Source organism: Denticeps clupeoides, chromosome 11, assembly GCF_900700375.1.
Source record: "Denticeps clupeoides chromosome 11, fDenClu1.1, whole genome shotgun sequence".
Classification (NCBI taxonomy): domain Eukaryota; kingdom Metazoa; phylum Chordata; class Actinopteri; order Clupeiformes; family Denticipitidae; genus Denticeps; species Denticeps clupeoides.
The window spans coordinates 15,709,669-15,736,090 of record NC_041717.1 but is presented as its reverse complement, the minus strand read 5'-3'; the positions used below and the strand labels follow the sequence as shown (position 1 = coordinate 15,736,090).

The following is a 26,422-nucleotide window of genomic DNA, read 5'->3' as shown; positions in this document are numbered from 1 at the left end:
CACCAAGGGTGATGAGTTAAATGCAGAGGACATTTCGTTGTGACACCGTGTGCTGCGCTGCAGTGTTTCGCAACGACAATCACTTCACTTCACAGGTTGTATGCAACTCTGCCGCTGGATGGCGCCAGAGACGTTCCTCCCTCGCGATGAATGTCACTGCAGCAGAAGGACTTCTCCGAACATTTTAATGAAACGCGTACAGGGGAGATCTCTCGGAAGCGGAACGCCGGTCTCCGGTGTGAACCCCGTCCCCCCCCTGCAGGTGGCCTCGGCGCCACATCTGGACCCGCGCGCGCGCGCGCCACAGTGCGACACAAGTCGCGCGAGCCGCGGCGACGCGCCGAAGCGGGCGGGGACGAGCAGGCGCCAGAGACGGAATGACCAGGCGGACCCGCTGACCGGACCGACGCGGGACGAGCGGCACCGGCGAGGTTAGTACGGAACCGGGCTCTGTACCTGCCCGCCGCGCCCCGCACCTGCCTGTCGCGCAGCTCGGGCTGCGGGGGTCAAACTTTCCTCCTCCGGCCGCCCTCGAATCAGTGCTTTTACCTTCTTCATTTTACTGCAGCAGGCGGCAACAAAAATGCAGCCAAATTCGCCAGACGCCCTTATCCGGAGCGACTTACAGTCAGTAGTGACGGGGACACTCAGGGTTAAGTGTCTTGCTCAGGGACACGATGGTAGTAAGTGGGGTTCGAACCCGGGTTCACAGGCGAGTGCGTTAACCACCAGGCTACTACCACCCTAGAGCCATAAAATCCACAGGAGCAACGACGCGTTATCGGATCGGTACATTTACTCCGTTTTGAGTTAAGTACAAAGTACACCCAGCTAACAATGCAATATAATACCACGCGTTATTAATTTAACCATATATATCACACCGTGTATACTTTATTACAACAAAGTGGGGCGTAACAAACACAGCGGTGTAGTATGTTGTGGTGTAGTATTGCATGGCACGTAATAAACAATGGTATATGGCATTAGTATCATTATGTGCAAAGTATGTATTTTTTACCAATTAAGTGCCAAGAAGGACTGTTTTTTTTTTATTTTTTGTACTTTTTTCTGCACTGTTTGTGTATGTATAGCAATACAAATAAATAGAAAAGAAAAACGGATGACATTCTGTAATCATGTGACCAAAAAAAAAACTACCAAGGTCGTGCAGAAAGTTACAACTTGAGGCGGATCTGTCACATGATCGCACCGAACAATCGGAGGAAGAGCGTTTATGCTGGTCCGTCTTCATGCCCTGGACACAAAAAAACAAAAAAACCAACCACGTGGGCCGTCCCCGAGGCCGCGGCATTTGGACCGCCGCAGGGCTTCATTAGCTTCATTAGAATCGAGCGCGTCCGGTGACAGCGCTCCTGCGGGCCCACGGGTGTCTCGCCCGTCACCGCGCCGCGAGCTCCATTAGACCAGAGGCGCGAGATGTTTCCGCCGGGGTCCGAGGCCCGCCGGTGAGGAGCGTGGCGCCGGTCGGCCTGCGTCCGAACCACGCCGGGGCATGGAGGGTTTGTGTTGGCAGCTGGGACCCGTGACTCAGGACTGTGGCTTGATGATGTCAAAGTCAGCTTCGCGTTCCACTGAGACGATTACCGAACGCTGAAACATGCAGAATGCTGCATGGCGCATGTTGCCATCTTTGTGGCTGTGGCATGGAGGTTTTACACCTTTCTCGGTTTCTCGGTTTCCTGCGGACTAAGGAAGTAACCAGGAACTTGTAGAAAGTACACGTTCACACTCAAACCTCTTTTTTTTTTTTTGACCCGTTGCTGTACAGGACCTACAGAAAACGTCACGATGACCCGTCACAAGGCCTTTGTTTGCGTGTGGTGTTTGCCATGGAACGTGCAACGCAGAGACTCGAGTTACACAATATGGACAATGTTGCGTCCCTGGAAAGCAGCCGGCGGCACACGCGGATTATAGAGCAGCCTCTGCCTCAGGATCTCATGGTCCCGCTCTGAAATGGCAGAGAGCGTTTGCAAATTTCTTTTTTTTTTTTTTTCTTTCTTCTCTGAGCAGCCATTTTGGCATTTTGTCCGTGAGTTTGAATGGGAAATCAGGAGATGCAAATAGCCTCCTGTTGGAAAGGCATCCGGCATGAAGTCGGTGATGTGAAATAGGTCTGAAGCTCAGTTCAGACTACACGACTTTCAAAGTCATGCAACAAGAGGAATAAACGACTATCGGCCAAGAACTGAATTGATTTGTCGATTCTGTAGAGAGAGTTGGAGGTCATGGAGGTTGGAGTGTGGGGCAGTGGTGGCCTAGCGGTTAAGGAACCGCCCCAAAATCGGAAGGTTGTCGGTTCGAATCCCGACCTGCCAAGGTGCCACTGAGGTGCCACGGAGCAAAGCACCGTCCCCACACACTGCTCCCCGGGCGCCTGTCATGGCTGCCCACTGCTTACCAATGGTGATGGTTAAAAGCAGAGGACACATTTCACTGTGTGCACCGTGTGCTGTGCTGCTGTGTATCACAAGTGACAATCACTTCACTTTACCTTCATTTGCTGTATCTTGTTGTCGACTTGATCGGATATTTAGCGTTAGATACCCGGGCCGTGAGTGTGTTTGGCCATCGCGACCGTTGGCGTAAATCGAGCTTTAATTTGCGTAGTTGCACAACTGGTCTGTGCATTCAGAGACATGTTTCTGGGCCAGTGGTGCCTGTCATGGCTGCTCACCAAGGGTGATGGTTAAAAGCAGAGGGCACATTTCATTGTGTCACCATGTGCTGTGTATGACAATCACTTCACTTTCTTTCTTTCTTTCTTTCACGTTTCGGAGCCCTGTGTCATTTTATGCCAAATTTCCTAAAATCACTTGCATATAAATAAGTGACGATGGAAAGATCCGGTAAGGACTTGAGGAACAGCCCACAGTGGCGGCATCGTAACGAAATAACAGAGCATGTGAGCTTCATCTGAGGCGCGTTACATAACCGCGTCCCTTTAGCGCTTTCTGTTGCGCTCAGCTGTTTTCCAGACTCCTGCCGCATGGCTGAAGTGAGACAGCGGCTCGGCCTGTCCGTGCTGCGGGATACGTGCCGTTTTTCCCTCGTGTTTCTAACGATCCGTCCCCGCTGCCGGACCTCCACGCTCACGCGTGTATTAGTGCCGTCGCGTGCGCTGGGGCGACATTCATCCAACCCGTTGCTGGCGGTCGGCTTCCTTTCAGGACGCTCGTCGGTCGTAGGAGGTTCTCCTGAAGGCGTCGGCGTCGCCCTTGGAAACACTGCGCACCGTCAAGTTTACTTTTCCAACCGAGCAAACAGGCTGCTGATTGTGTACTCGTTGGGTGTAGAGGAGAAGGACATTGCTTCGGAGACTTCCACAGCCTTCCTAGGCAGTGGTGGCCTGGCGGTTAAGGAAGCGGCCCCGTAATCAGAAGGTTGCCGGTTCGAATCCCGATCCGCCGAGGTGCCACTGAGGTGCCACTGAGCAAAGCACCGTCCCCACACACTGCTGCCCGGGCGCCTGTCATGGCCGCCCACTGCTCACTCAGGGTGATGGGTTAAATGCAGAGGACAAATTTCACTGTGTGCACCGACAATCACTTCACTTCGCTTCCTCGTCTTATCCCTTTCAAAGTTTGTCGTCATTTTCTGGTGGGACTACAATTCCTATTTGTATCTGAATAAATGACAAAGGCTTGAGAACCACTGGAATCGGACATTAAAACTATTAATGTAATAGTTACTCTGTAATGCAAATCCTAGTTGAAATCTTATTAACTTTCCCTCCTGTCGACATGGCGGTGTTTATGGTCCTGGTTTCTGGAACTCCGGTCCTGATCTATCCTTTCCCCTCCATCATTTTTTGTTGTTAAAATGCAAAATTACCTCCCATAGCAATATTTCCCGCGAGGCCCGATTCTAATGAGCGCGGTGGCGGAAGGGGCCCGGGCGGATTAGCCGCCGCTGGCTCCGAAGGGAGACGCCGCGAGGGCGGAGGCCCCGAGCGCGGCGCGTGCAGGATGTCGGGAGGAGGGCCGTGCCGGGGCCCCTGATGAAAGCCCTTCTGTGCTGGCCGCGCTCTGAGCTCATGGCGTCGTGAGCGCCCGCGGTCTGAGGAGAAAGGGCAGCCTCAGTCCCAGACAGACACGCCCCGCAGTCTCTCGGCGCAGCCGCGCGCCTTCCAAACCAAACGCACTTTCATTTGTTCAGGTGGTTGCCAGCAGAGACCAAAATAGGCACCGACATTTTGCCCAAATTGCTGGAATGTTGGAGCAGACACTCACACACATAGATATATATATATATAGATGGATAGATAGATGGATAGATTCCATTCTCATTCTATTCCCTCAAGCCTGCCTCTCTGCGTCACACCACTCATGTGACTACGGGTACAGGCCGACCCGGTCCGCTGAAAATACTCGGTTCCCACGTGTAGCGCAGAACACTCCCTCCCAGGCAAATACGGCTTGTGCCAAAGTAATCTTTCTCAAGAGTGTTGCTGATGTTTCCGAATCAGTATAGCGCTTCTTCTTCTTCTTCTTCTTCTTTTTTTTTTTATACTGTAATTGGTTTCATAACGTAGTGTTACATGCACTTTTTGCCAACGACAATTTCACACCGAGGGCTGAATGAATTACATAATCCCCACTGTACCCAATTAGGGCACTGATGTGCCACCCTTCGGCGAAGAAATCTGGAGGGTTTCCTCACGGAGCAGGCTGCATATGTTCTTTTAGAAATCTGCAGTGATCTACCCAGGAGATCAGAATCGGTCACTATTAATGTGTGAAGGACGTCAAGACTAGAAACACATTCTTTATAGAATAACTGGTCTATGGTTTTTTTTTGCACACCGGTGCAATCTCGCCTCTCTGTGTATATGGTGAGATGACAATAAAGTTCCCTTTGACTTTGACCTTAGGCTGTTTCTAATGTATTATAACAATGTTTGACCCACGTCACAATACTCCTGACTGCCAAGCTGGTAATGATATGGTTAGTTACTGAGGCACCGGTTATCTTTCAGTAACGATTCTCACCTAGTCCGAGACAGAGAAGATGTAGTCATGTAAGAGGTTCAGGATGAGGAACGAAAGGTCGAAGAGGGTGAGGCAGAGGCATCGTTGCACCACTTTTTTTGTCGGAACTTCAACAAAATTCACAGGAAGATGGAGTAAATTTTCGGGGCGATAGTTCTTAGTGCGCGCTTGGTGCAGTTCTGATCGCCCCTTGAGGAACACGGAGGTGATTCTTTAGGTTCTGTTCATAGTTGCAGGTTGAGCGTTGTGGTAAAGACTCAGTTTACACAGATGTGTTTGTATGACCAGTCATCTGGGGCAGTGGTGGCCTAGCGGTTAAGGAAGCGGCCCCTGTAATCAGGAGGTTGCCGGTTCGAATCCCGACCCGTCAAGGTGCAACTGAGGTGCCACTGAGCAAAGCACCGTCCCCACACACTGCTCCCCTGGTGCCTGTCATGGCTGCCCACTGCTCACTCAGGGTGATGGGTTAAATGCAGAGGACAAATTTCACTGTGTGCACCGTGTGCTGTGCTGCTGTGTATCACATGTGACAATCACTTCACTTTCTGATCTCCACTGGCTCGAGAGATACGAAGGATTGCCGAACACGCCCCATCACCCGCAAAGTGAATTTTTCTGCATCGTATCTTTTAGAGTTCTGACCACTGTGTGTTTGGGCTGGAACTTATGGCAATAAATTATTAATTGGATGAAACACAGTTTTCAGATTTAATTTATTTAACTTGCGACATCCTTGGTCAGGTAAAACAGGGCAAGAAAGCCGGTGAAAGCATGTTCAACTTTTGACTGATGACGGTGGGTATTTGCCATTGCAAATTAACCTGCACTAGCAGAGGCCAGAGTGTAAACTTTTAACTTTCAGAATCTAGAACTGCATTCCCTAGTTGTCCTCTGCCTGTTCATTTTCCTTTAATCTCCGAGGGACATGAAAGAGCAGATGACTATTTTATCTTATTTTAGAGCGACAGAACAATACGCGGAAGTCTTGAATCCCTTAATTTCCTGCAGCGCAGGCCAACTATTGATTTTTAATCGTGGTTTAAAGAAACAGCGGCATGCGGTCATTGGAGGGGACCCAAGTTTGGCTGCAGGGTTGGTCTGCATGTGAAGAATGCAGACGTTATGGAATTCCTTTTTGGAACGCAGTGCAGGTGACCTCCTGGAGCGTAAGATGTTACTCGTAGTTTTGCAGGCCACTGTTATTGGCTTGAAGAAGACTGGGCTGAACAGTGAAAAAAGGCTGCTGGAAAAGTTAAATCAAGTAATGTCATGAAAACATTGCATCACCCTGAGCAAGTGGTGAAATATTTACTCAAATCAGTCGCGGTATTGGCCGAGATATTGAACTCTTAATTTGGGGACATCCTTCAAGGTCAGGATTGGGAATCTTAGCTAACATTTATCTTACGTTGACCAGAAGGAATTTGTAGTTTCTGAGGCCGCTGGGACGTCAACCTACTGTTTGGTCAGTGCTGAGTCTTGTGTTTGTTCTAAGGGAGGTGTCCACTTTGTGTCCTGGTGTGGAGACAACCAGAGATCCGCCAGTCACTTTGCGCTTCGTTTCCTTCATTTCTGTTTACTTTGTTTTTGTGTTGCAAATGCGTATTTGTGGGTTGAGATTGTGTATTTTCAGCTTCCTCTTGCGTTTCAAGGGTGTTGCAGATGCTCCGTTAGAGTACACACGAAATAAGGATGCATAAACAGCCACATTGTTTGAAATAACCTTTCAGCTGATACACATAACTATTTCACCTTCACACGACATCAGTATTTTCAGGAATACAGATTTATGTATGCCAGGCCAGTCGGTGGCGCTGTGAGTTTCCCACTGCAGTGTCTCAGCAGAATTTAACACATTTAATTCTAGGTTGTCTGATGCGGCATAAATGTAGGCCAATAATCTTATATTGTCATTTTCCTCTTGTGCATTTAGGGAATGTAAAATCTGTGATGCTGCTGCTAGCCAAAAATCTGATTTTCTTTCTGTATACACAGTGGTGTGGTTTGTTGCATTTTTAATAAAATACAGCAAAACTTCAGTTTTTTTCACAAAGGGTTGTTAGATAGACAAACTACATGTCAATGGCTGGCAATTAAGGTAAATATGCTGATACAGAGTAAACCGATATAGTTTTTTTGTTAATAATCATTCTATTTATATATTTATTATAAGTTTTTAGAACAAATTTCTGTGTGTGTGTGTGTGTGTGTGAGTGTGTGTGTGTGTGTGAGAGAGAGAGAGAGAGAGAGAGAGAGAGAGAGTGAAGCTTGGCCATCTGAAAAGGCAACAACAATAGTTCTATTGCAGTGGGCCTCCCATGGATTATTCTGGAACACTTTCAATGGTGCATAGGTCAGGGTTTTTAGAAAAAGGGTGATGCTCTGCAGGAATGATACAGAACCGCTACGTTCAGTGTGTGTGGGTGGGGGTGTGTGAGTGTAGTACAAAATACCAGGTGTCCTGTGAGGTTTATATATATATATATATATATGTGTGTGTGTGTGTGTGTGTGTGTGTGTGTGTGTGTGTGTGTGTGTGTGTGTGTGTGTGTGTGTGTGTGTATATATATATATATATATATATATATATATATATATATATATATATATATATATTTACACATCCACCAACCTAATGTAGCGGTTCTGTATCATTTTTATCACACACAAGGTATATATGAGTGTGACATACGTACATATATTACACACTCACGCACGCACAGTCATATATTTACATATTTACCTTGTATTCACCACATCCAGGTGGATGGCATTATATTTCTGCTCTGTTTCAGGAATGTTTTGTTCTGTATTTCTTTGCTGAGGTAACTTGTAATGTGCTTGAAACTCCGACGGGAAAGTGAGATGGGAAGTCTGTGAAAACGTGTAAGCCACCGCCACGCACTCGCGCATTGTTCGGCGCCTCCCAAATGCGCCATTGTCAGCTGCAATTGCAGTGTTGCCATCGTGTCCACAGCAACTCAGGACACAGCAGATAGCGTATGGCTCCACTTATGCCAGGCATGTGTGCTCAGATTTGACCTGGCGAAAGTCACTTTTGGAATTTTGATGGAATTTCACGTATCTCTGTAACCTTCTGTTTTCCTCGCTGTATTTACAAAAATTATGCAGTGTTTCTGTTAACATGACATGTTCAGTGCTTGTATTGGAAGCTATGTTACAGATGTGTAGATCTTTGCTGTGCCACTTGATGTAAGCTGCTCCAGTTACTAACCCTGGGCAATTAGATGTCTAATGATCCAAGTTACGCAAATGAATCAAGTGTCCCAGTCCATAATGAAGTGGCAAATGGTGACTGTGATACTGAAACTATGGCTTCAATCCAATCCAAAGGGCATCTTCCCTAACATCACGTTGTCTTTTGAGGCTTCAGAAGTTCCACAGCCCTTTTAAAGCCTGGATGCAGAGCATGGATAAGATGGTGTTCATGAAGTCGAGTGTTTACCCTGATTATCGAGCCATTTGCAGTTTCTGGTCAGACGTGTCAAAGTAGGAAAACACTCGACAGAAGCAATCAGCTCCCATAGGACCAGCGCTAAGGGCCCTGGCCTGTCCCTGCAAAGCCGTACTTGTAAATATTAGACAGGGCCGCTTTTTTCGTGCCACTCTGTTTATACAGAAACGTTTTAGGCACCTTCGGGTAACTATCTACCATGAATTAGTTCCTTTATGAGAAGCCATTTGTCTGTGCACACATTCTTAGTTCCCGGATCATTGTAAATAAGTCATGTTATTTTCGACCGGGTGGCGTGAGAGACATTTCAGGTGGATCGTTCTGGCAGTGAGTGATGCTGCCAAACTAAAAGGGTTCGCCTTTTCCATTTCAACTTTTGCAGGCCGAGACGCATCGGCACGCAGGTGTCGGCAGCTCAGGCAGTTCCACTTCACACGGCTGCTTTTTTTTTTTTTTTTTGAAACACAATGTTGGAAGTGATTGTCATTGTGAAACAATGCAGCACATAAAAAATGTGTCCTCCGCATTTAACACTTGGGGACGGTACCTTCCTCAAAGGGACTTTTTCTGTAATGATCAGTATTGATATTGACAGATAAATAGCATTACTTTACCCTAATGCTTACCTATGATTAATGTTTTGATGTTATGGCTATTTTGCGGTGACTGTATGTACCAGCTCTGGTCAGGATTGGTTTTGGCCCATTTGGCTTCAGGTTTTTGTGGCTTCAGTCCAGTGGTTCAGACTTTCTTTTCTTGAACTGTAAATTGATCTGGATGATTGTATCGCTGAACTTGAATCCTGCAAGTTGAAATTTGAGCCTTCACCCACTTTTCTTTTGCAGGACGTTATTGGAGGAAAGCATTTTTTTCACGGCTTCTATTGCTATTTCATCATTTCTCTCAATAACAATGGAATGTTATTGTGTTCACTTACAGAAGCTGCTGTTTTTTTCTTTCTTTGGGAGTCAAAACACTCATCCTGATTCCATTCCTCCCTTTCCAGCTTACGGCAAGAGCCAGGTCCCACTCGAGACCTTGTTAGACTCGGACGAATGAGCGATGCCGCGGTGGTGAACGGCAGAGTGAGGCGGCAGCACTCTTGCTCACAACAAGGTACGGCCGCATCCTCCTGGCACAGGAAGTGCACCTCTCCGCTCTGAAAGATTGCAGGCTCTTGCGTCGAGCGTACACACTGCCAAATAAAGGGAGCATGCAGGATTAATCCATCCTTCCTTGTCTGTCAAAGATGTCATCATCCACTGAAAATGGGGTTGGAGGCACTCGCAACACCATTGGAGAGAAAACCTACAAAAAGGTAGAGCCCCTTTCCCTGTTCTAATTCTTTACATTGTGCAGAGTTTTTCAAACCAATAACTACTGAGCGAGATTATTTGTCTTTGGAAATGTATGTATTCACACTGATCAAAATCCATGCGCATACGTGATTGCAATGAAAAGCAACAGTGGCCTGTAAGAAGAGACATGGGAAAGAGCGCGACATATTATGACTATTGCAAAGTTAATGCGAGATTTCAGTCTGTTGTCATGTGATTTGCCGATGCACTGCGGTTCAGCTGCTGTAAAACCATGTGAAAGTGAACACATTTTTGTTTTCATGGACATTCCCTCATCTGGATTGTGCTCCAGACGACCTCCTCCACTCTGAAAGGAGCCATCCAGCTGGGCATCGGCTACACCGTGGGCAATCTGACCTCCAAACCTGAGCGAGATGTGCTCATGCAGGACTTTTACGTGGTGGAGAGCGTGTTCTTGCCCAGGTGAGACCGGAAAAGAAAAAAAAATAAGCAATGAGAACCGCTTACTTCTCTTACGGTTTGAAATTGGTACATTTAGGAAGCAGAGGCATCCCTATTTTGACACAGAAAAGGGAACTTGTGGGTTTCACACTCAAAAAGAGCAGACAGCTGGACAAGCGTCAGTTTCCCGGTAGAAAACAAAGCCGCGAGGAAGTGCGAGGAGATGTTCAATCGGTAAAAGAAGAGCAAAATTCCCTCAGTGTGAGCAGCAGGTCGAAGAGGCACATTGGACTGTTATGGACTGTAACAGCATAACAGGCAGAGCGTAGCTTATCCATGTTCCCAGATAACCGGGGCACAAAACAACCTCTCTGTGCCGGAATTAGCTGGAATTAGCTTACCAGAATGAAATGAATTGAGAAAGCCGTAAACCCGCTACAGATATTTTTAGGAACCCAATTTCTTTGTTTGTTTCGGATCAGCTCAACTCATTCAGCCATTTATTGAAGCAGGTCAGTAACGTCCCTCCTGATTAAAAGAGATTGATTGTTTTTTTTTAATTGGGTCACAGCTCTTTTCCCAGGACACACCTTAACCTATTGTCCCTACCTGGGGTTGCACTGGTGTCATATCCCCGGCCGATGCTTTCATAGGCGGACCCCCTCGCCTCCAGGCGGTGATAACTCAATACTGAACCACAAGCTCGGTGGACACGGGTTTCCAGCTTGCGTTCACTGTACTGGTTTGGTAAACACGAGGTGTAGTTTGTCCTCAGGTCTTGAGTGCAGTAACCATATACTGGCACTGGCGTGTTAAATGTGCTCAGAAAGAGATCAGATGGTCCCAGAACTGTTGTATATTGAACAATTTCATGTTTTCCCTTGGCTATCCCCTCCCCTGGGCTGAGAGAAGCGGACTGTAATCCCATTGTGGTCAATCATGTATAGTAGTCACTATCTGAAAGCAGTTTACTGAGATTTTTGGGCCAAAGATCAAGAGTTCAAGTGGACAGTGGGAGGGTAAAAAAAAGGTTCCCTGTCATGATTTTTTTTTTTTTTGCTTTTATATCGGTCTTGTTTGTCCCCTAATACTGCATCTGAAGTCTCTTTCCGAAATTCAGCCGCGGTGCAGAATTACAGCCACTTTTGGCCAGTCACACAGGACGCGTGTCTGCAGCTTTAAATGCAAATTAGGAGGAGAGAGGCAGGAGAAGATGTCACATATGCAGAAATGACGTCATCAACATCATTCATACAACCACTATGGTTGGCACAAACAGGAAGTCACGTCTCGCATGACGGGACAAAAAAAATACATTTGTACTCATTTTTACATCCAATCACAAGAGCATTCATTTGGAAGCCATGATGGTCGGTGGAGATTATGTTTTAGGGGAGGGGTGGGAAATTCTCTGAATGGAAAAAGCATGAGAAAGGGGAGGTAACCTTTCCCCTTATGGCGACATAAGGGGACAAACTCCAGATTCTAGCCACTCCAGGAGCATAGACAGGCTAGGGGAACTTGTAATGTTAAATATTCTCGCAAGTTAAATTTTCATGACAGGGGACGTTTAAACATTTAAAAAAATAAGGATCCATCAGAAGCAGATGTGTCAGCGAAGATGTCTGAGTGTATTGAACGGTAATGATTTTTTCTCCTTGTTGCCGCTCAGCGAGGGCAGCAACCTGACCCCAGCACACCACTACCCCGACTTCCGCTTCAAGACCTATGCCCCACTGGCCTTCCGCTACTTCCGGGAACTCTTTGGGATCAAACCTGATGACTACTTGGTAAGAAATATTGTGGGAACTACATCGTAGAACAGTGCAGTAGATCTTGATACTAGTACTGATTATTAGTAATCGACGGGCCAGATAACGGATCTGTATATGCATTTTAGTAAACTGCTGTCAAAAATTTAAATGACATGTCTGAAAGACCATGTTTGATTAAAACTGAGTTTTGAGCAAATAATAGATTATAGCCATCAGCTTCTTGTGCAAACATTGATCCATGCAGTGTGACGTAATGTTATGTTTGCAGCATTGAAACTAAAGTAAGTTCTGTTTGTGCTCAGCAAGCTCTGTACTGTAATTAACTGTAACAAAGTACGTAAAAGTTTAATTTACAATGAAAACATGTATTCTATTGGATATTCTAATTAAAGTGAAAGTGACGTGATTGTCACTGGTGATACACAGCAGCACAGCACACGGTGCACACAGTGAAATTTGTCCTCTGCATTTAACCCATCACCCTGAGTGAGCAGTGGGCAGCCATGACAGGCACCCGGGGAGCAGTGTGTGGGGACGGTGCTTAGATCAGTGGCACCTCAGTGGCACCTTGGTGGACCGGGATTCGAACCGGCAACCTTCTGATTACAGGGCCGCTTCCTTAACCGCTAGGCCAGTTTTGGTCAGTTTTGCTAACAATTTCAATAGACATAATGCAGGTTCATTTTAATCTCCTTTCATACTATAACGATACATATGACTAGTGCATAAGGTGGGTGTTAAGGTGGAGTATATATAATGTATAATGAACTCTTCTTGTAGTTTCTTCTTGTTTTGCAACGTTGTGAGCTGTGGCCCCGGATACACTGCGCCCAGTTATTAAGGGACCAGCAGTGATTTTTACTGTCTGTTTCCTGAAATGGGAAGCATTAAGGTCCACAGGAACCTTACTGTGACTGACCTCAATTTCAACCCAGTGTGTTTCCAAATACCAACCCCAAATGTTGAGGGACCAAACACTAACCCCAAATCTGACACCAGTCAGAGGCAGGATTTGAGTTAAAGCAGTATTAACCTTCGTCACTCTTCAGTTTTCCTTAGCTGTGGTGTTCGGTAGTCATTTTAATATATCAAGTGCGGCCTGTGGGCTTTAGTGTGTGTAGAAACATCTGTTAGTACCCTCAACACTCCCACCTTCCTCTTTTTCCTTTATCTGTGTGTGTGTGTGTGTGTGTGTGTGTGTCGCCTGCTGCAGTCGGCTCTGCAGCACCAGCCTCATCTGCAGTTCTGCTCCTCTTGAAAACACGCAGGTCGTGGCCGGCTTAATTGGGAACGTGACAGCAATTATTACTGTAATGGCGTCTCTCCTGGGTGGAAGTGCGATTGCGGTTTAATTAGGCTGAGGAAGGTGCAGAGCAACTCTGTCAGTGGGTAATCCTGTCCTGGGACAGCCACTCACTGTCTTATCATCGGATATGGGAAGTAACAATGCGCAATATAAAATTCGACATGTGTTTTTTCTTATGTTTTAACATGTTTAACAGTACGTTCTACTGTTTTTATGTTCCATCCAGACATCAGAGACCAATTTCAACAGATTATAAACACATATAGAACGAACATTAGTGTGTCCCATTGGTGTGCCTAATTTTGCAAATCACACAACAAGGTGACAGGTGAATTACGAGAGGCGTCTGATATAACGTTGAGGATTAGAAGCCTCGTCATGTATAGTGGAGTGCTTCATTTTTTCATGAAGTGAATACTTCAGCTCTCTATACTTATACTTGAGTGAAGAATGCATGGCCTCTTGCCACCTCTGCTTATCATAAGCAGCGTGAGAGTTGGAGCAACTGTACTGTGCGGTTTATTAGTGCCATATGCTGTACAGAACATTTTTTTTTTTTTAGGTCTTGTCTGTCGCTGAGTGATAGTGTCGCCGAGTGGATAAGCTTCAGAAAAAATATTATGCAGATATGCAGAGGGTGGGCGCAGACGTCTGGTTTTTTGGAGAAAGAACGCAGAAGGAGACAAACAAGCCTGGCTTGATGTGTACTTGTTATGTATTTATTCATCTAGTGGAGTCGGCAGAGGCTAATTAAGACAACACACACACACACTCGCTGACCTCTAGCGCAGTGGAAATGGCCATGTGTTTGTGTTCAGCCCTCAACGTGACTCTTGGCTTTCATTAGTCAGGAAGTCGCAAGAGAACGGGGCGGGCGAGGGTGGTTGGCTGGTTGTGTTCGGGCCGATGTCAGGACGCCAGGGCTTAGACGTGATAGATGCCTAGGGTACAGCTGATATTTTGTACAAACAACAATAAAAAAAGCATTTCTTCCACATTTAGCCACTGGGGCTGGGTATGTTTTCTATATATAAAAAAAAAAACTATGCAAATGGCCAAATAATCCTTCCGGATTCTGGAGAACGATGTTTTTATGTTCTTGTTCACTGTAATGTGGGTTCCCTGGAACGTACCATCTGAAGTTGTTTAACAGGCTGCTTTGTCATGTTTTCCAGTACTCCATTTGTAAAGAGCCTCTCATTGAGCTGTCCAACCCCGGGGCCAGCGGCTCTCTCTTTTACCTAACCAGCGACGATGAGTTCATCATCAAAACCGTCCAGCACAAGGAAGCTGAGTTTCTGCAGAAACTACTTCCTGGTTATTATATGGTGAGTGTGATAAGCATCTGTCACCTCATTGACATTTAATGCAAGTGCTTAACCATGAGAAGTGTCTTACTCAGGGACACAGTGGTAGCAAGTGGGGTTTGACTCTGTGACTTCTGGTTGATTGGCAAGTGTCTAACCCAGTGGGCTACTACCACCACCTATGTTGGACAGGTTGCCAATGCAAATGAGGCATGATGTTGATTTAAAACCTAAACTTTAACCTCTATTATTCCACTGAACACCAGTTAAACAACAAATGAAAACCTGTCAACTGTCCCACCAATCCATACTCAAAGAACGTGTTATTTTCTTTGTGGTCATGATATCACAGGTTTTTTAAACCTTATCTGCAAATTGCTGCACAAAACAACTCAGTCACGTGAGGAGAGGCTGTAGGAACTTCAGTTGTTGTGCAAAGGATTAAACAGGCATTCAAGAAGTGCTCTGTGCTAGACAAACTGTAGAATGCATATCGCAGATTTTCGGCTCATCTTTCAGACATACTGGTAGAGGAGTTGATTGACAGCCATCACAGCCTCTTTTATATCATTATGCATGATGCTGCAGTTGGTAGTAAATTATGTCATCTTATGGTTATTATTGTGATGATGCTATGTGTTAACCTTCAATTTGTATGGATGCTGGGACATAATGACTAGATTTATCTTCTATGATGAAAAGAAGGATATGTAAAGAGGTTTAAACAGATGTTTTCACTCCTAGGATTCCTCTTAACCAGTTAAAATGCCATGCTCAATCTAACTGTGATATAATATATAAATTTAACCATTTAAGACATCATGTGATATTTCCAGGCATTATTTACATTGGGGTGTGTTCTTTGTGCTACAGAACCTTAACCAGAATCCTCGTACCCTGCTGCCCAAGTTCTATGGACTTTACTGCGTTCAGTCAGGTGGCATGAACATCCGCCTGGTGGTGATGAACAATGTGCTGCCGCGCTCGGTGAAGATGCAGTACAAATATGATTTGAAGGGCTCCACCTACAAACGCAGAGCCTCAAGGAAGGAACGTGAGAAATCCTGTCCCACCTTCAAGGACCTGGACTTCCAGGACATGCACGACGGCCTGTACTTTGATGCCGAGACATACAATGCCCTGACCAAGACTCTGCAGCGGGACTGTCGGGTAAGTGCATGCTTTTTTGTCAGGTGATGAATTAAAAAAAAAAAATTAAAAAAAGATTGTTTTGGGTGTTTTTGCAGTGAAATCATAGGGGAAACTGAAAACTGGGGGAACTGTACCTTGCTCAAGCACACACAGCTCCCCGTGTGACTTTAATTGCTGCCCACTGCTCACTAAGGGTGAAGGGTTAAATGCAGAGGACATATTTTGTTTTGTGCACCGAGTGCTGTGTGTCACACTGTGTCAAAAATACAATCACTTTCACTTTAGCAGCCATTTTTTGGTAAGAGCTATTTTGCCCTAAATAGACTTTTTGGTCAATCTGCCAATGGTGGGCAAACTAAGAAAAATACTTTATCAGCCAAAATGCCATGACTTTAAAATCAAATAACAGTTCCTATTGAACAGTATATTATGACTAGTTGTGGTTTTTCAGTCCTCTGTACTTTTATATGCTGTTGCACTGAACTGGAGAGGAGCGCAGTGCACATGTAGTTGTGTTTTTTAATCCAAATAAAATCTCCACTTACCTATTAGTTTTATGTAGGTCTGTAGGTTTAGAAGACATAAATAATGTTTCCCCCAACACTCTGTTTGTAATATACCACTATAAAAACAGGGCCCTGTTTATTACATGAAGTGCCGAAGAAGTAAGAACACTGGGTCTGTTTCAGATGATGCTGCCGATGAACTATGGAGTGATTTACAGTCTGACCCATCAAAGTAAGTGGGCAAGGCTAACACTGATGTAGCCTCGTCTTGTACGCACGATTGGTTTGGTGTGAAGCTGTGACCATTCCAACATGGCACTACCATTAATGGATAAGAGACATTGTAGGATTAGCTGTCTATGTCAAGTCTACAGGGGATGCTGAACCGAAATATGTAGTGGGTAAAATGCAGGAATTTATTGAGGGAGTTATTTCTGCCCTTTCTGACAAATATCTTGAATGGTAGCACCATGCGATAAAAGACACAGGCTAGATTAGCATTAGCCCCTCCCACTTACTATGTGTCAGACTGACAGATAGAAGTAGTTCATGATGTGCTGAATGTGGCCAAATTAAATAAATAGTGAAATATTTCAAAACATTATTAATTAATTAATTTTCTGTTTTTATAATTCATGTCATATAGAATAATTAATACAAATTAGGTTTTTTATTCTCCCATTTTAAATAATTCGTGATGCATTTTATTATTTAATTATCAATATATTTATCTATTTAATTTTGGCAATCATGGCACTCCATAATGGACTGGGGTTTGACTTTTTGTTTGATGTGTGACATTGTTTCCATTATGTCACTTCTCGCTCTCCAGTAAATGGAAAGCCTCAGTGTCAGAGTGCTTTGGCTGTGTTTTTTTGTGCTCTTCAGTCTCTGGCTGGCAGACTCGCTCTGCGTTTCCACTGAGCTCTGTTCCAGCGCTGCCCCCTGTTTCAGGACGTGACAGGAACCTAAACACAGAAATGTGATTAAGAAATGTTCCCAGAATTGAGCTCAAACAGCCATCCAGATGGGGGTCTTAGGTCCCAGGTCTGACATTCCCACCCATTCCAGAGCATTAGCTGCTAAACTAGATTACATGAAGAGCTGACGCTTTAGCATGTTCTGGCTTATGTAACTGCACTTGGAATGCCTTTAGCTGATGTGCTATGTCATCTGAGGGTGTTCCAAATCATATTCACAGACTCCCTTTACATGACTTACTGTTGCATTTACTTGGTTTTCTTGGACAAATTAGCCATAATTTTGCTTGCTGTTTAAACCTAGACAGCAGACAGTAGTTTATGGGCATAACCATAGCAGCCATTAACCAAAGAGATATTTGGACCAAAGGTCTAATCTGATTCTTTCTAATAGTATATACAGTGACTAAGGAAAGGACGTTGACGCCAAGAATAGGTGATGCAACAAGATCCGGAAAAGACAACATGCCTCTTGCAAAACTTATTCAGCCAGCTGCCCATTCGCCGTTTCATTGTGAACGTTCTTAACAATAGGTCAATGGCAAAAACAAATATTTAATGCTGCCCAGGAACAATCGCTCTGTCACTTAAAGAGGTAAGAAGTAGCCACACGGTTAATTCAATGACAAAAACGAGTGTCATGGCTTCGCTAAATACGTCAATGTTAGGTAACGCTGAGACTATAGCTGCCTTGTAGTATTTGATGATGTAGCTGGACTGGCAGTCTACCAAGTAAATTCCTGGCCCTGGAATGGCTAAGGAAGTGGACACATAATCAGAAGGTTGCCAATTCAAATCCTGAGCCATCGAGGTGCCACTCAGGTGTCACTAAGCAAAGTACCGTCCCCACATCATGTCATGGCTGCCGACTGCTCAGCTAGGGTGATGAGTTAAATGCAGAGAACACATTTCACTGTGTCACCGTGTGCTGTGCTGCGGTGTTTCACAATGACTTCAGTTCTTTTCAGAATTTAATTTAATTAAGAGCAACCTTCATAAATGCTATTTGTTTTTTGAATTATATTGTTAGTTAAATGATCTAAGATACACACTACATACATTTCCAGCTTCTTAAAAGTATCTGTATCTGCTTCTTAAAAGTAAAACTGTAAATACAGCATAACATGAAAGTGTGAGAGATCTTCTGAAGATCTCTCTCACGAGGCTCCTCGAGGCAACCCGCTAAAACGCTTGAATGTTAATGCAAGTCACATGCATACCAAGTTCACAGAAAGTGAACGAAGGACAAAAAAAAGAGGAAGAAAGACAGGGCGGAGGACTCGTCTTGACATGGGATGTAGACACAGTTGTAGACACGGTTCTGCATTTTCATTGACAGAAAAACCTTTGTTGACCTCACTGTGCATCATGAGAAAGGCGGGATGGGCTTTTTGTATGCGAGCAGTGCTCAGTGTTTGTTTGTTTTTATGCTGTTACAGTTTCCTGTTGAACAGCCAGCAAAATGCCTCCGAAGCTAAAATCTGACGCAAGCAGTAGTGCAGTAGTGCACAAACCTGCACCAGTCCAGAGAAACCGAAGAGATGCTGGCAGCAGATAGGGGACACTCTTAGGCCCTGTATGTGGGTCACAGAGGGAGAAATAGGCTACGTTCCTCCTCACACCAGCAGTCCCATGACATATGGCGAATGAAAGGATTTGGTTAATAATACATGGAGAATCATCATCATGGAGGATATCCCTCTTAGCTCCTGTAAGAGCCTCCGTTCCTGTTAATGGAGCTCAATTTTTGAACATTTTGAACATAATTCAACATTTTCTCATTTTCTTCATCCAGCTTTTTTGACTTTTTTTTTTTAATCAGATCGTAATGGTTCTGGTGGAAATGGTGAACGCTTGGCTGAAGACTATACCAAGACCCTACCTAGAATGGGATATTGTTACACTGGATAAACTGGTTGAAATCTCTTTGTGTATCAGAAAGAATGAAATGATTTGTTGCTTTTGACAGCTGACATCCCCCTCTTTTAAAAGTCTACTTGTTTCCATGTCACCACGGTGACACTGGCCCACATTCCTTGACCAAATGGGAATGTATAAGGCCATCACAATTCCCATCTGCATGTGTGGTCTGACCAGAAGGAAGGCAAATCTGGTGTGGGCAGGCTCCATTCAAAGGGCATGTATTTGAATAGGGCAGGAAAATGGCCTGATGTAAAGCAGGGATCCCATTAGCACCTGCACGTGTCTCAGGCACGCACCACTCATTTTTTATCAGCATTTTAGTCAGATAAGCTCCACAGATGGGAGTTGTGCTTTAAAAACTATTGTTCTAAATTGTTGGCACTTAGTTGGCTCCGCCCTGAATCGTTTATGCCATTCTGACTGTAGTTAGAGATAGAAGTAGAAGGACATTCTCCAAAAATGCAATCGTTCTGACACTGAAAAGGAATTAAAATATTTATTATAAAGGTATAGGTCTTTTAAGTAATTCAAGGAAATTCCCTGCTCTGTAACACATGGTGTATGACGAATGTTTGCTAATGTCTCAGCTATAACATTTTCTGGACTTTTCAAGATGGGGTCTAAGACATTACTCCATAATATCTGGTTGAGATTTGGTGACAAAGCAAGCATTTTTCTCACTAATTGGCCGTTTGTTGGAGTATTTGGTGTAATTAGGACTGATATATGGATGTTTTGTTCATCAGGTGCTGGAGAGCTTTAAGATCATGGACTACAGTCTTCTGCTGGGCGTTCACGTGCTAGAACAGAATAACCGGGATGGAGAGATGGGGCAAGTGGGACGCCCTGTTGGCCAGAGGGTCCTCTACTCCACAGCCATGGAGTCCATCCAGGGGGACGGGAAGGCCGCCGAGGCCCTGACCACTGATGACACGTAAGTGACAGACCTCCTCTGCCCGACCGTGGCAGCTTTTGTCATCCTGTGTATGAGTGTAATGCTTTTTCACCATGGCGACTCTGTACACAGGACAATGGGACGGTGTTCTGTTCACAATCAGGGTTATTACGGACGCCATTGACTCCGTGTGTAAACACTGGAAATTCATCTAGCGGACATTTGCTGATGTGTAAACTATGTTGAGACACGCACACGGTACACACATAAACCCAGAGTGTGTAACATCTCATTGTCCAGAACCTAATCCTGCTCTGAAAACCTGTTTTCACTGCTGATACAGTAACTGCTGGAGCCTCACAATTAGATCTGTGGTCAGATTTCACTCCTGCATTCTTTAATAGCACACAATTAATAAACCTTTTTGTATGTAGCCATTATACATTAAATACAGATTGAATTATATCTGTGTTTCAAAAGAAACTAGAGAACTCTTGGAGTTGATATAAAAGACTGGAGGATGCTTACCAATGTCTCACAGAGGTTTCAGGGTGTGCTAATGAAAAATACTGTTTAAACTGACCCAATCTTGACTTTCCTGCTTATAAAATTGTTTTTCAGAATGGGCGGAATTCCGTGCAAGACAAACAAGGACGAGAAGCTGGTGATCTTTCTGGGCATTATCGACATCCTGCAGTCGTACAGGTGAGGAACGCTCCTGATAATCTGTTCCCGAAAGTGCTGCATTGTCCAAAAGACTCCGTCACCGGCCCAGCTCCACAACAAGTGCGCTCCAAACAATGGTCAGAAATCCGATCTGCACAGTCTAGTGTTGTGGAGCCGACATAGGGCCTTGTGGTGGAGCCTGATGGAGTTTTATGACAGCCAAAATCAATAGACAAGCATGTCTTAAATGCTGTAAGCATGTCTGTAAATGCTGTAAATGTGATAAATGCTGTAAATGTCTGTGGCGTTTGGACATCAGGATCCTACTCAGTGCTGTTATACGGGAGTTTTATCTGCAGGGCATTTTTCCATGATTCTGATTAAGGATTATGGAAATATAGAGGACATGGTCAGGACGTTGGTGTCCTCCAGAAAACTGCCCAGTCACGTTTCCAGTTATGATCATCATCCCCAGTATGACATATCTCCCACCTGTGGAATACTGAATGTAATTTTACAGAAAAGAAGGAGCAATGGCAGGGAGCTTCTTAAGCTTTAACTTGATTCTGAGCCACACACGTCAAATTTTGCTCTTTCATGTCCTCTAAGGTTTATCAAGAAGCTGGAGCACTCGTGGAAAGCTCTCGTTTACGATGGGGTAAGGAAACTTCACCCGCACCCTCTCTCCGAACGCATTGTTTGAAATGCTTTTACAGCTTAATGTCCAATGCTGCTTCTGCCCTTCAGGACACAGTGTCTGTGCACCGGCCTGGTTTCTATGCCAACAGATTTCTGAAGTTCATGGGCACCACTGTATTCCGGAAAATTCTGCGTAAGTCTTATAATTGCCTTTTAGCTGCTGCACTTCAATATCTTTACTTACAGTTACAGTCATAGGGGCTTTTTCTGTAATTGGAATTACTGTAACCATATTTGCAATGTAAGTGTAATGGCAATCAACTATTTTTAACTGTTAGTGAAAGTGAAGTGATTGTTATTATGAAACATTGCAGGACACGGTGACACAACGAAATGTGTCCTCTGCATTTAACCCATCACCTTGGTGAGCAGTGGGCAGCCATGAAAGTTGCCCAGGGAGCAGTGTGTGGGGACGGTGCTTTGCTCAGTGTCACCTTTGACGGTATGGGACTCGAACCCGCAAACTTACAATTATGGGTCTGCTTCGTAGCTGATCGTTACTACAGTAATTTTTCTTGGAAGCGGAAGTTCGAATCCCGATCCACTGAGGTGTCACTGAGCACCGTCCCCACACACTGCTCCCCGGGCGCCTGTCATGGCTGTCCACTGCTCACCAAGGGTGTTGGTTGAAGGCAGAGGACACATTTCGTTGTGTCACCATGTGCTGTGGTGCAGTGTTTCACAATGACAATCACTTCACTTTCTTATATGTGTGAAGACCACCCATTCTACTACATGCAGACTTTTCAAGTCTATTTTCTTCTGAAACTGTGCTGGATAATTTGTTTGGTCTGGTGTTGATCAATTAAAGCCATGAAGGGATTTTGCTTCATCAATGTAAAGAAATTGGTGAAATAGCCGTCCTGAGGCCGAGGATTCCATTTCACGCTTTCCTTCACAAAATGGACAAGGGAACATTGCTCAGTTTTTTTCTTATTTCTCCTGCCCACAGCGATCCGGTTCTCACCGTCGAAGAGGACACGCTGCTCCATAGTGGCCATGAAGTCCTCGTCACAGGAGATCCTTTCTTCTCAAAACGAGGAAAAAGACGTGGACAGGAAAGAGAGACTGGCGGGGGCCCGGAGCCTCGCTAGTCTGGATGGACAAGGTAGAGCCGTCCTCTTCCTCATTCCTGCTACACTGAATCATTATAACATCCACAGTCCATCTTTCTTTTTACATATGAATCAGCATTCCTAAAGTAATTCTATTGAAAAAGCGGTGTGTGTTAATAAGCGCTGTAGGCGGCCGCCTTTCTGCATCTTTTTTCCGAGTTCGTCTTATCTGGCTTTCTGGAAACTTCTATCACGGCCGACAGACGTGTTGCTCATTATTGGGTTGGGTCGAGAGTAAACCCTGCAGTCAGCACTGCCACTCAACTGCTGTCTTTCTTCGGAAGTGACGGGGGCTTTTGGGCAACTAGAGCATTTGGCAATCGTTAACTACGGGCTCCGCTTGTGCAGTGTGCGTCTCAGCACTTTCGTTTTCAGCATGATGTTGAGGGGAAAACATGCATAAAATGTGGTTAGCTTAATTATGAACCATGCAGTCCTACTTTCTCCACAGTGTTCGGCTCTTGCGGCCGGCCCGACCTGGTCCCGGTTACACCGTCCCTGTATGAGTCTTCCTCCATGGGCACCACGCACTCCACGTCGTCCTTCATCTTCTTGAACGAGCAGTCGGTGGACGGCCAGTCGAAGGACAGGTAAAAACCCACGGCGTGACCTATTTACCGCACCTGCTCAGTGTTGACCTCAGGCCCGGCAGAGGTGTTCTTTCAACAGGCCCCTGTGGGTAAATACATCCCACCCTTTCAACATCCTCGCCTCACCTGCCACCTGCCGCGGCCCTGCTATTATCCTGTCACTGCGGTTTTCGCTTTGAAGCCGCTCTGATCTCGTGCCCTTGCCCCACGTCCGCGTCGCCACGGAATTTTCTATCAAAAGGCTGAATAAATATTTAAGCCCAACCCGACAGAGGTCACCCGTCTGGGTGTTGTTTCCAAACAGCGCGGACCATTATAACCAGTAAAACGAGAGGATTTGAGCCTCTTATGCGAGGTTGATCATACTGTTGTGTTAAGGAAAATGCGAAGGAAAACATTAGGGCGGGCTGGGCGTTAATAAGTAGCCTCTGATGACTCAGACGGTAAAAAGTGGACCCTTCCTCGGGTCGGCCCTCGTAAGAGCTGGTGTGAGCGCTCGTCAAGTAATTACGGGTGGTGAAACAGTAAACACATTCCTGCAATAAAGTTGTCGGGAATCAGGTGACGGGGATCTTCTGTGGCTGCTTACTCGCAAAGCTGAGCCAACAACCACGGGTCCACGAGTTTTTTCACCGAGAAACGTCTGAACAAAAATTTGGCAAAAATGTCAGAGAATCGAGGTTTTTGCCTCGTTTCAGACAGTTCACAGCTGTACAAGGAAGTTGTACACAAGTTCAAAGTTCTCCAGTGAATATCCTGTTAAACTGGATTAGGTGTGCGCCGCCATTTCAGCTAATATTATTATCCGCAGATGATCATTCATTCTCAAGGCTCAGGGCTGACTGTGAAACAGGACGCCTGTCAGAGACCTACAGCCTGTCTGCATCAGCCTGATTTTCATTCTCATTTCCATTTCATTTTGCGTGTTTCATTTTCCTGCAGAGAAGACGCAGCCTCCAGCTCGACGTTCACACTGGAGGACAGCGCCATCTGCCTGACGTCTGAGCAGAGCACCATGGACATGGACAGAGATGATGGATCTGTCTACGACATCTACTTGGTGAGGCTGCGCACATCTATGAGCTTATGCTGCAGCATCTTGTGATATTAAGATATTCCAGAACAATCATTGTGAACCTAACCTTGTGCACAAACACAGAGGGTTGGAATAGCGTGACTGGAGCAAACATTTTGACAATGACATAAAGTGCAGATGAGACATGGCACTGCAAATTAAAATCTGCAAGCTAAAAACGTCTTTATATTTATTATGAAAGTATCAACTTTTTATTAATAAGGATGACTTTATATGTAATTTACACAAAAAAGCCTGTCATTTCTGCCCACTGCCCACCAAGGGTGAGGGTTAAAAGCAGAGGACACATTTCATTGTGTCACCGTGTGCTGTGCTGCAGTGTGTCACAATGACAATCACTGTTTTGTATTACAGTAAAACGTTAGAGTATGAGTTTAATATTCTGAATATACTGTGGGGACAGTGGGGACGCATGTGACCGACTAAATGGGAGAGGGCATATGGCATAAACTGTGGCAACCCCTAACAGGAGCAGCTGAATTCATTTTTAGGGTCAATTTCTTGTTCATGGATTCAGTCTAGTCCTAGAGTAACAGAAATCTTTAAATAAAACACTTTTAGTACTGTACTAGGCTGACTCCATGAAAGGAAATGGACCTCTAATGTATTAAGTGATTGATTTTCATATTTCAGCCGGTCTTCTAAAACCACGCTGTGTCATTTTAACTTATGATGCATGACAGTGTATGTTATGATCTTTATTCCAGTGAAAGGGTGGATCACAGCGTTACACGACCATCATTACCTCTCTCACCTGAAAACCGGGGCTCTTTTGGCACAACAGAGGACCCCAGTTCCCCAAACACTATTCCACCTCGCTCATCTGCACCGCACTCCAGAGACGCTCTTCGGTCCTGCCAATGGTTTTCATGGCGGCCTACAGAAAGGCCACGCATCACATCAATGACAAAATGATAAAACCATGATGAAGATGATAGCACCACGCTAAATGTACATGCAGCAGCGCGCCTCTCCCAGGACTGAAGGAAACTGGCGACGTGGTATTTGAATCTGTAAATAGATGCAGATCGCTCCTGGCTGCAGAAGAGCCCAATCACCTGGTGTGCTGCCCCATTTCAGTTCATCTTTAGGACTGGGAATTCCAGTCGGTTTGCACAAGTTAATACTGCTTTGCCACGACGGCAAGAGACGACTGTGTGGTTTAGCTTGCAGAAGCAGCAAATGGGTTGATCCCCAAACAGCACTTTTTATGTACGGAAAGTTGTATGTATTGAACATAGTCTCGAATTTGTATTTTGTTAGAGGAGTTGCCAAAATTGTAGCTCTTTATTTTTCTTTTTTGGATGATCGAAAACACAAAAATTACACATAGCCCATAGCCTGGCACAATGACAATGGAGGGTAACGTCTTCTTTTTGCAGTAAGGGTGTTATGAATGAAATGTGTTTCTCAGGACATCCTTTTCACATGTAAGCATCCTGTTGGTTTCTCATTAGAATGCAAGAGTAGAATAATCCGTTCTGTAGAGACCATATTAAAGTTATCAAACTGAATTATATTATTGCCTATATGTTGCTTTTGAGACTATAATTTATTAAACATTATAAAGTAAATCAGAGTCTGTGTTTTAAATAAATGCTATGTGTTACTGTGCCATTTGGACGTGAAATATGTCCATCTGTGAAATGTCTTTATTGTTATTAAACAGGCGCTACAGATATGATGCTGGAATAGAGCGACTGTTATTGGATAGACATGTTATTGCATTGAGTGTGCGAGGGTCAATATATAAATATGGAATAAATATAGCAATAAATGAGGACAGACAGATGCCTTGAGCTATATTGCACAAGCTATATTGCGTGTGTGTGTATGTGTGTGTACATGCTTGTGTGTGTAAATTCGTAAGTGCTCTGTGTTCATTAGAGATTTTTAAAATGGAAAAGTTAGATTTTTTTCTGACATTCAATCAGTCTTAATGCACCCAGTCAGTCTATTGATTTTACCGGAAAAGTTTATGGTCAGAGTTTATTTTTTATTTAGTTGCATTTGAATGGGAGCCAAAGTGACATATTTTGGAAGCAATTGATTTATTTCTTAATTTACTCGTGTATTTTATTTTGGTTGTAAAAAAAGCATGTGACGACTTAATTCGAAAAATAATGGGTCATATACGTTGGTGGGTTAATTTTTATTCTTGC

The 26,422-nt window shown here is 44.7% G+C and overlaps 1 protein-coding gene across 1 annotated transcript; it reads left to right on the top strand.

Annotated features, from left to right (window-relative positions):
- The first annotated feature begins 148 nt into the window (after positions 1 to 148).
- Positions 149 to 25,944, top strand: pip5k1bb (phosphatidylinositol-4-phosphate 5-kinase, type I, beta b). The gene is made up of 15 exons (XM_028995443.1): positions 149 to 431; positions 9,497 to 9,606; positions 9,740 to 9,808; positions 10,141 to 10,271; positions 11,923 to 12,040; positions 14,507 to 14,659; positions 15,512 to 15,808; positions 19,946 to 20,133; positions 20,716 to 20,799; positions 21,370 to 21,418; positions 21,508 to 21,592; positions 22,412 to 22,567; positions 23,026 to 23,164; positions 24,107 to 24,224; positions 24,968 to 25,944. The coding sequence occupies exons 3-15, from the start codon at positions 9,740 to 9,742 to the stop codon at positions 24,968 to 24,970; spliced, it is 1,590 nt and encodes a 529-aa protein (XP_028851276.1). The 5' UTR covers positions 149 to 431; positions 9,497 to 9,606; the 3' UTR covers positions 24,971 to 25,944.
- Positions 25,945 to 26,422: the final 478 nt, after the last annotated feature.